The sequence below is a fragment of the Octodon degus genome, unplaced genomic scaffold, assembly GCF_000260255.1.
Source record: "Octodon degus isolate 3935 unplaced genomic scaffold, OctDeg1.0 scaffold00083, whole genome shotgun sequence".
In the NCBI taxonomy this organism is placed as follows: Eukaryota; Metazoa; Chordata; class Mammalia; order Rodentia; family Octodontidae; genus Octodon; species Octodon degus.
Genome location: NW_004524659.1, coordinates 10,745,580 through 10,755,151, shown reverse-complemented (window position 1 = coordinate 10,755,151; position 9,572 = coordinate 10,745,580). Strand labels below are relative to the sequence as shown.

The 9,572-nt window shown below is 51.6% G+C and overlaps 1 protein-coding gene across 5 annotated transcripts in view; it reads right to left on the bottom strand.

Annotated features, from left to right (window-relative positions):
* Positions 1-9,572, bottom strand: part of Actn4 (actinin alpha 4) — a 77,080-nt gene that overhangs the window by 16,527 nt on the left and 50,981 nt on the right. For 3 of the 5 annotated variants that reach the window (XM_004636785.2, XM_004636787.2, XM_004636786.3), the window contains exons 4-8: positions 7,280-7,366; positions 5,974-6,061; positions 4,165-4,243; positions 2,989-3,070; positions 2,149-2,234 (exon numbers count right to left, since the gene is read on the bottom strand). In XM_004636785.2, the coding sequence (XP_004636842.1) occupies positions 2,149-2,234; positions 2,989-3,070; positions 4,165-4,243; positions 5,974-6,061; positions 7,280-7,366 (422 nt within the window). Of the gene's footprint in view, positions 1-990; positions 1,077-2,148; positions 2,235-2,988; positions 3,071-4,164; positions 4,244-5,973; positions 6,062-7,279; positions 7,367-9,572 lie in introns of all 5 variants that reach the window. The other 2 variants (XM_023721644.1, XM_012515936.2) reach the window with 1 other exon arrangement.

The following is a 9,572-nucleotide window of genomic DNA, read 5'->3' as shown; positions in this document are numbered from 1 at the left end:
CCCCCCCTTGCACATCCCCCACAGTGCTCATCAATAGCACACTTCAAACACAAGCTGTGGTCACATGCTCTGTAGGTAAAAGGGATCCACTTGTCCATGTGGTCAGGGGGATTTCACCCCAAGAGCAACTGTGTGAGTACAGTAGGATTCTTGGGGGAATCTGGGGTAAAGTGACCAAGAGGTGGCAGAGTAGGGCCAGGCCAGTGTGACCATGGTGCTGCCTCTGACAGACACGGGGACTGAAGCAAATGGCCTACTGACAACTGTGGACTTCAATGTCCTCCTCCCCTGGGCCTAATCAAGTCCAGCTTCCCTGGGCACACAGGGACTCTTGGGGACCTGGGCACGTGATATCCTTAAGAGGGTGCCACAATGGACAAGTGTCTGGGGAAATAAGCATGGGCTCCTCATCTCCTGCTTACTTGCCACCACATAAGTCAGCAGGAGCACACTGCTGCCTAAGACACTTCAGAAACCAGGAGGGAAGACAGGTGCTCAGGCCTCATGCAGAAATGAAAGACTCTGACTGAAGACATGGGAGTAGCCTGTGGTCAAGCCATGTTCAGGGAAAGTCGCCTGCTATGTGTCATCAGCAAGGCTTCTGAAAGAGAGGCTACAGTGCTTCTCAGCAAGCGGGCACAAGACACATGGGCCATGGCAAGAGGAGGCAGGATAGCTAAGTGGTCAGATCCCAACTGGGACACACTGGGTTTCTATTTCCTTGTCTGAGCATCTGGGACAACACCACAAACCTCACAGGGTGGGTTCCTTAAATGAAGGCAGAACATCTGTGGGCTCTCACACAGCTCCAGCCCTGACCAAGTGACAGGAAATTAGAGGCTCCATGGTTGTGGAAAACCTGCCTAGGTGGCCCTGCCAGAGCTCCTATCACACATGGACAAAATGGAGGTGATATGAGGGTGACAGAGAGGGCAAGTATATAGCAGCAGCAGCAGCAGCAGCAGCAAGGGACACCCTGCCCCAGCTCACCTTCTGGGCCCCTGAGAAAGCGTGGTAGAAGCAGGACACGTAAGTCATGATGGCCTTCTCATCTGGCCTCAGAGTGCCCACAATATCTGCGCAGGGAGAGAGAGAGAGAGAAAGAGAAAGGCAGGAGAAAGTGAAAGATGCAGGGAGGGCGGCCGGCTGGCCTGAGGCTCATGCAGGAGGAATAGCGCTTGCTCTGGACTGGAAGCCAGCCCCGGCTCAGGCCTGGGAAGTGCAGCCTGCCGAGGTGCATCAGGCAGAGGAAGGTACAAATGAGGTATCTATTTTCCTTTTCCATCCATCTCAGGATTTGAAACATGGCCTCTATAAAGGCAGCTTCGTTCTGAGCCTGAGGAGTCAAATACTGAATTTCTTTATGAGAACCTAACTAGGATCGTCTTATGTATAACTTCTGACCACCTTTAATTGTCCAGTAAAACATAATCGAAAAAGATTACAAAGGATCAAACTACAAGGATCCTGCAGGCCTGGCTTCTGTCATCTGGTTTCTCACTTCTCCTCTCCTCCCCTCTAGCCTGTCTTTGAATAAGCCAATACTTCCTGCCTCGGTCTTTGCACAGCTTCACCCTATGCCTGGAATGCCTCCATCACAATTTTCACTTGTAGCTTCTTATCACAGAAGTCTGTGCACGTTAGCCTTTCCTGCTAAAATGGTTTAGGTAGAAGTCCCCCCAGTCATTTCTATCCCTCTCCTGTCCCACATTCTCTACTGTGCTTCTCACCTCATGGAACACAGACTCCACTGATGGGTGTTGCCTGTCTCATCCAGTAAGATATATGCTTCCTTAAAGCAGCAGACTTGCCTGATTCACAAGCATCATCCCTGCCTGCACTACATCTTGGCACCAGACTCACCGGGTTTTTTTCTTTTTTCTTTTTTGGCAGAATCAGGAATGAACTCAGACCCTTGCGCTTACCAAGGAAGCGCTTATTCTATTGAGCCATCTCCCCAGCTCCTCAATGGGTTTTATAAGCAAGGACTGAGTGGGCAGCGATGCCCAGGAATGGGGGGGTTGGCTTCCAGTCACCAGAGAGAGGCCACTGCTGTCTGCAAGAAAAATGAGGTGAGCATGGGAGGCGAGAGTAGCAGTGGCATTGGGCAGTGGCGGCGAGGAGGGCCTGCCTGGCCCTGCCCGGTACCTTCTGCGCTCCCGAAAAGGCATGGTAGAAGCTGGACACATAGGTCATTATGGCCTTCTCGTCGGGCCGGGCTGTGTTCACGATGTCTGCAAGCGAACAACAAGGTTAAACCGCCCGAGCAGGGGTGGCAGTGCTGCTCACCAGGACTCACAGGCTCCCACGGCCACAGCAGTCCTGCAAAAAGGACCCTCAGAGCCCAGTCAGTGACACCTGGTGACTTGGGTGGGCTCAGCCACACCCTCAGCACCACTCTCTCTCCCTTGGTTTCGGAAAAAGCCAAGGCTGTGGGAACTGGATTAAAATGAGGCTACTTCCTTTGAGAATGACCTCAAGGGGTTGCAGGACAGTGAACCCCGATGGCCACAAGATGGCCAGAGACATGGGTCTTGGCTGCGGGTAGTGCTGGTTGGAAATGGAGCAAAGCCAGAAAAGGAAAAAACAAAACATTCCACTCTGGAAGGCTCCAGAGTCCATGCCTGCCACAGGCAGGGAGAGGAGAGGCTGGGGTGGCTCACAGGAAGCCTGGAGCCAGTATTCTTTGGCCATTCCACCCCTGCCCTGAGCCTGTACTAAGATGAAGCCCCGAGAGGGTTGATTCTTCAGGTAATCCCCTCCCCACCCTCACCATCCATGAATACATCTGGCCAGCTCAGGCTCCCTCTGCTCCATCGGGCTCCAGGATGATAACTGTCACTGGCATTGTCCCTGTCCACCTAGATCCATTCAGTCCTCTTTGCTGGCTCTACCAGCTCGCCACAGATGCCCCTAAGCTCAGAGGAGGCCGTGAGGCCTCATTCAAAGCCAAACCTGGACAGTTAAGGCCTGAAGGTATGTACTTACCTTCTGCATCCAACATCTTGGGGATGTCAAGGTACTTCTCAGCCACTTCAAAGGCATTGTTCAGGTTGGTGACTGGGTCGTCCTGGAGGAGATGGAGGGGGAAGCAGGAAGAACTTAGTTAGGGCCAGAGGCAGAGGTAGAACACAACAGCTGGCCTAGGAAGTGGGAAGCCCTGAGGGACTAGGCTAGAATGGGTCCTTCAGGAGTTTCTCAGTCATGTGTGCTGTGCGGGAAGGAGGTATACCTATAAAGGCAGTTTTTACCCAAAGAAAGGCATGCTATGGACCTTTTTCTCCAAAAATATGCCTTCTTTACACAATCTCCAGCTACTCATGGGGCTGCTTCAGATTAATGCCCCACCCTGAAACCTGGCAGGTGTGGGTCAGACCTTAGGGGGTAGGTAGGGGGAAGAGAGACTAAACCCATAGCACCTGCACTCACTTTCCTAAAGTGCCCTGGCTCTTCTGTGGGCTCTCCATTACTATGGGGATAAACAATGTCTACTGCACCATGCTCTCCTTCACCTACCCTAATAATTTCTAGCTGGAGCCTTATTCACATTCTCGCTGTGGCCAGAACAGGAGAGGTGGAGGCTTGTGCCTGCCTCTGACTAAGCTGGCACCTACTCCATGGCCCCTTCTTGCCACACTAGCTTAGCGGGCACCATTCTCCTTCTGCAGCCTTCCCAACCCATTGGCTGGAACACATACTGTCTGAGCTGTGTGGCTCGCTGCTTTGGACACAATGCCCTGTCTTCTCATGTATCTGAGAGCTCTGAGAGGGCAAGGCTTGGCTTTTCCAAGCTTTCTACAGGAAAACTAGAGAGCAGGACTCTGCACAGCAAATGCTGGCTAATAGATGATGGTTTGGAACTCCCTACTTTCCTCCCCCTTGGCCAGAGAAGGAATGTTTCTAGAATCCACAAAGTCAAGGAAGGGGAATTAAAGGCACGCAGGACTGGCCTTAAAATAGCTCTGGCTGGTTGCAATGCCCCTGGAGGGAGATGGAACAGTCCCCACGGGAGTAAGGGAGTGAAGAATCAGCCAGCACACCAGGGACTTGAGGGAGCTGGCACGAGGCTCCCCAGCCTGCCCAGCTGAGCACAGCCTCTTGCAGTGGCGACTGGCAATGGGTGGCCCTCGGGATGGTGACCCACAGGGGAGCTGGAGACCCTACCTTTCTCAGCTTGTCATACTCAATCAGCTCTGGTCTGTGTCGGTGGATGAGAGCATTGAAAGCAAGACCATCCTTCCAGCTGGGGATGAAAGGCAAATGTCACAAGGAGAGCTCTCTTACTCTAGTGGGCCTACTAGAGTAGAATGGCGCAGGGTACCCACACAGGTACATGGTATGGCCGAGTGGCTGTGAGCATGACTTCAGGAGCAGGACAGGCTGAGGTCAAATCCTGGGTCTCCTATTAGCAGCATGGCCTTCATCAAGTCACATAACATTCTGCTACTTCAGTTTCCATGCTTGTTCAATAGGAATAATAACAGCACTCTTTCTTAACAGAGTTTTTGTGAAAATTAAATGGGTAACTGCTTAGACCAGTGTCTGACACACAGTGAGTACTGTGTGGCTGACTGCTGGCTACTGAGATGATCTGGCTTGCCCTACTCTGCACATGCGAGGCTCCACTGAATAGGACAGGCCTGCTGCGGGGAGAGGGTCCATTGAGGGAGGCCAGTGTACACACCGTGTGGCCCCAGCACCATGGCCAACTTCATCCACAGGGGTCAGTCCATGGGCTGGCCTGATGTGGCATGGTACGAAGGTCTTTGGAAGAAAATAATTCTCTCTAGGGCCACAAGCTACACTTATCCTCCTGGAAACCCTCCAGAGGCTGGTTCTTTCTAGGTTCAAATACAATATTACCTGCTCAGAATAGCCATCCCAGGTATTTTCTATCACCACCTTTGCTACTTTTTTTTTTGTGGAATTGGGGATTGAACTCAGGCCCTTGAGCTTGCCAGGGAAGTGCATATTCCAATGAGCTATATTGGGGGCCTGCCCCTTAGCTCAGTTCTTTAAGTGGCTGCTTCAACAAAGCAGTCAGGCTTGGGCCGGGGAGATGGCTCAGTGGAATAAGCGCTTCCCTGGCAAGCGCAAGGACCTGAGTTCAATCCCCGGTTCCACCAAAAAAAAAAAAAAAAAGCAGTCAGGCTCAGGTTGCTGTGGTTCAATCCCCACAACTCAAGCCAGCCAAACCTGCCCTGAAGGCATTCAAAGAAAAAAAAAAATCCAATGAGCTATTTCCCTGGCTCCCTCTTACAGCATGTCTCACTATTTGAAATTACATGGCTGGACTATCTGCCCTACTGTGAACTGCTGGTCCCTCTGTTATATGGTACACTGACTGAACAAATCAACAAATGAGTAAGAAGCTCAGTCAGCTGCAGGCTGGAAAAGGAAGGGATATGGAGAAGAGCCATCAAGGGAGGGACTGCACTGTTCACAATGGATCATGAATGAAAAGGCCCTCAACCTCCAGCACTGCCACGAGGCCCTCTTGTGCCTATTCCAGGGCTCATGGTGAAGTTATATGCCAACAGGAATCAGACCTCAGGGCCAACCGGGCTCCTGCCATTCTACCCTCTTGACCATGTGTGACACTGGCCCTACCCATCTTAGTTACTGCCACATTTTCCTCTCACCCAAGGGACAGCAGACTCACTGCTAGGCTGAGTTTTACTTATCTTCAAAGACAGCACATTTCCCCATCTCTAAGTTCAACACAAGAGCAATGTAAGGACTGGTCCCTCTTGCAAAACCCAAATAAAGGAAGAACTCAGTTGAGCGAGAGTTGCCTCGCTTAGGGAGAAAGAAGGTTCTGTAAGGTCCTGGGGAATGGCAAGCCTTTCTGCCTTCAGACAGTGACTATCTCCTCTTTCCAACAGGCCTATGATGGGAGGAGCAGAGGCTAGCATGAACTCCTGGAATAAAGTAAGAGGATGAAAGGCAGGGATGTTCTGGTCAGGCTCTTACCTGATGTGGAAATTTTGCACGTTGACATTCTTATACGGGGCAGTCTTTCTCTGGCACCAGAGAAGCAGCCCTTCCTTTGCAGAAGTTTCTGAAAAACACATAGGGACAATGATCCTGGCTCAAGAATAAACCCTGAGAGGGTAGAGGATACAGCTCAATGGCACAAGTGCAGGCCTGACAAACACAAGGTTCTGAATTCGATTCCTACTATTCCCCAAAAAGAAAAAGAATAAATAAACCCTGAGAATTCAGCCCAAGCTGAACAGTTTTGGCATCAGGCCTGGAAGCAAACAAAACCCAAGGAGGAGACCATCAGATATCACAACAGCAGTAGCAACAGCTTCCCCATTCCAGATAAGGACAGACTCATCCCAATTGACAATAAGCATAGCCCAGCCTAATGCTGCCAGCCCCAAGAAGTCACCAGCTCAAGGCTGCACATGAAAGTGGTGGTACCAGAACACAGCTTCACCAGAATGTGAGCTTTTGCCATGTCCCTGACCCTGATGCCTGCCTTCAGCCACCAGAGCACACTGCCAAACAAACCCTGAATGGCTATCTTGTCCTCTTCTGCTCCTTAGGACAAGAGTCCTACAAGAGCAGGGAACAAGTCTGTCTTGGTCTCCACTATAACCTGACATTTAAGAGCCCCTGCACATGCTGGTCTGTGGTTTTCTCTTCTGTGATACACAGGTGACTGGAGGGAAGTAAAACCTGCCTCAGGATGGCTTGAGTGTACTAGGATGGACCTAACCAGGTGCCTTAGGGCAAAAGTTCAAGGGTGATGGGTGTGTCAAGCCAGAACTAGCTCAGGCCCAGCTCTGTCACTAGTTTGCTGTGGCTGAGGCTGCTGGCCACGTATTCGGGGCCATTGTCCTTCTGCCTCATGAGGTAGTATGGGGGGGGGGGGTCCATGAGCTAAAGGCCCTGAGAACACCACCAACCTAGGGAGACACACAGTGGAGAGGCAGGAAAAGCGTAGAAGGGTGGGAAGCACCTCTGTCACCTGTACCCAGTGACCACACACTTCTGTTCAGGGTAGTCCCTGGTAGTCACCCCAAGGAAACAGGAAAAGATGTCTGAAGCACAAAAACAAACTTCAGGAATTCTAACCTAATTTGCTCTAACCTGGAAAGCAAAACAGTGGTTTCCAACACCACTACCTACTCTTTCTTTGGTTTTTTGAAACAGGTTCTCTATGTAGCCCTGGCCGGCCTGGAATTCGCCATCGTCCCTCCCTCAGCTTCCCTTGTGCTAGGATTACAGGCATGCGCCACAATTCCCCAGTTCTCCAATGGTCTCTTACCTTCCACAGAGATGTCCTGGATGGCAAACCTCAGGATAATGGTCCAGATCATTCCCAGGGTCATCTTTGCATTGCCATCCACTATCTCTGCACACAGGAAAGGGGCAAAAAGGGAGCAAAGTTTGTTAAACCAGAATGAGGCTCACATTGTCCTGAAGGCAGCTTTCTGGGCCCATCTAGACAACAGCCTGATTGCAGGACTGGACCCGCAGGCTGCCACCTCCACCCTGGGGGAAATGCACTCCACACTGGCAAGGAAGAGTTCTGCAAACCTGCTCCCACCAGCACTCTACCACAGGTCTCCATATGCACGTTTCCTGGGCCACAGGGGCCTTTCCCTTGGCCAGCTTGCTGTAGTGATACATTTCACAAGACCACTCCTTGTGGGGACAGTCCCCAGGGTGTGGCACTCACTATGCTGACACAACTGCCTTTGGTCAAACAGTACCTGCCTCAGGGCTAAGACCTTTAGTCTCTGTTCAGTCACTGTACTACTGTCTGCTGAGAATCCCTCACCAACTGCACTGTGGTCTCTTCCCAGAGCCTAACCTGGCTGCTTCCTGTGGACCTTTATAGCCCATTCCTACCCCACAGCCGTGTGTGTTGGTATGTATCATGTCCCTGCTGAAAGCTCCACTGCAGCTGAAATGATACCATGTTCCCTGGGGCATGCCACTCAGCCCGAGTCTGTTGTCTTCTTCTAGTATCCTTGGACTGCAGCCCCTTACCAAGCCAGGTTCTTTCTTATTACCCCCCCCCCATGTGTGTGTGTATGGCGGGGAGGTGGGGGGGACGGACAGGGACTTGGCACTGAGCTACATCCCCAACCAACTTTTTTAATTTGGCGGGGCAAGGTCTCACAAAGCTTCCCAAGCTAGGCTTACTTACTGTCTTGCCTCAGCTATCCTGAGTGCTGGAACCACAAGCATACAGCACCACTTCAAGCTAGGTACTTCCTTATGTTGAAGACCTCACACTTCTTTCTACTCACAAGAAGGCGCCCCAGCCCTTTCCTGCAAATGGCTGTACTTTCTCCCATGAACCTCTGCTTGCTATATCAGGAATCACTTGCCACACTGCCATCTAAGGAGCTCTCATCCCGCCCAACTCCTCTGCTTTCTGGTGCCCAAGTCTCAGCATAGCAAACAGGGGCTAGGACAAAATGGCTTTAGAAGAACAATGGGCAGAAGAAAATGGCCAGATGAAGCAGCTTCACTGCCACAGCCACCCAGGAAAGGCTGGGTAGAGAGTCCCAGACTGCCTGGTCCTCAGGACTAGAAAATTTGAAGATGGGTAGACTTGGAAGGAATAGAGTGGTCACCCATAAAAAGGGGTCCCCCTTCCCAGGGACAAGCCCACAGGGAAAGGGCTTCAGTCGGCCACTGTAGAGTTGTTAGGCCAAGCCAGGAGCCTAAAGCTAAGTGCAGCTTTTGGCTTTCCTGTTACAGGATGAGGAAATATGCTCAGTCTGCTGCCCACAGGCAGGGGAGAGACCCACCAGGCAGAGCCACCTGCCCCTTCCCAGCCTGGGGTGAAGGCAACTCTCTCCTCAGGAAAGCTATGTGCCCCAAGGGTGGCCTCTAGGGTAATGGCCCAAACAAACACCTCTGCTATAGGTGCAGGCTGCCTGTGGGGGCTCAGCCTGTGAAAGAAAGTGTTTTCATGACCCACCATCAGTAGCTTCTCTGATCTGCACCTAGTTCCCATCTTGCTTCCACACTCCCTCCTTCCCATAAACCCTGCTCGAATCCCTACTGCCATCCCCTCTTACAACTCCCATGAGAAATTCATGCTCCTCAGACTGTCAGGCTGTGTGCAGGGGCAGGGAGACAGAGAAGGCACAGAAGCTAGGATTCTCACGTGCTCTAAGCAGGATGTGTTCAATGGGTGGCCCCCCCAGCTTTGTCCCAGGACCTCTCGGTCACAGGGATAGGGAGTGAACCAATTTAGGCATGAAGAGGGAACATTTTCAGACGAGAATTTTTCTCCAAATAAAACTGAGGCCTGCCACAGTCTTTCCCTAACTCCTTCTGTATTTACAGACCAGCGTTTGAGCAAAACAAATGCAGCTGTGAGAAGACTGGCGAGGGGCCCAGAGGAAAGATCCATGCAAGGACAGAAAATCTCTGGGCCTGATTAAATTTTGGGGTTTTGCTTTTTCTTAAACAAACACCAACCACCTCTACTGTGGCATGCAAGGCTTGGTGTCCCTCCTCTAAGAGGTCTGGGTCTGGGTCAAGGCCCTAGAATTCAGTACACACATTCTGGCCTGGAATCCTGGCCAGACTCTCCT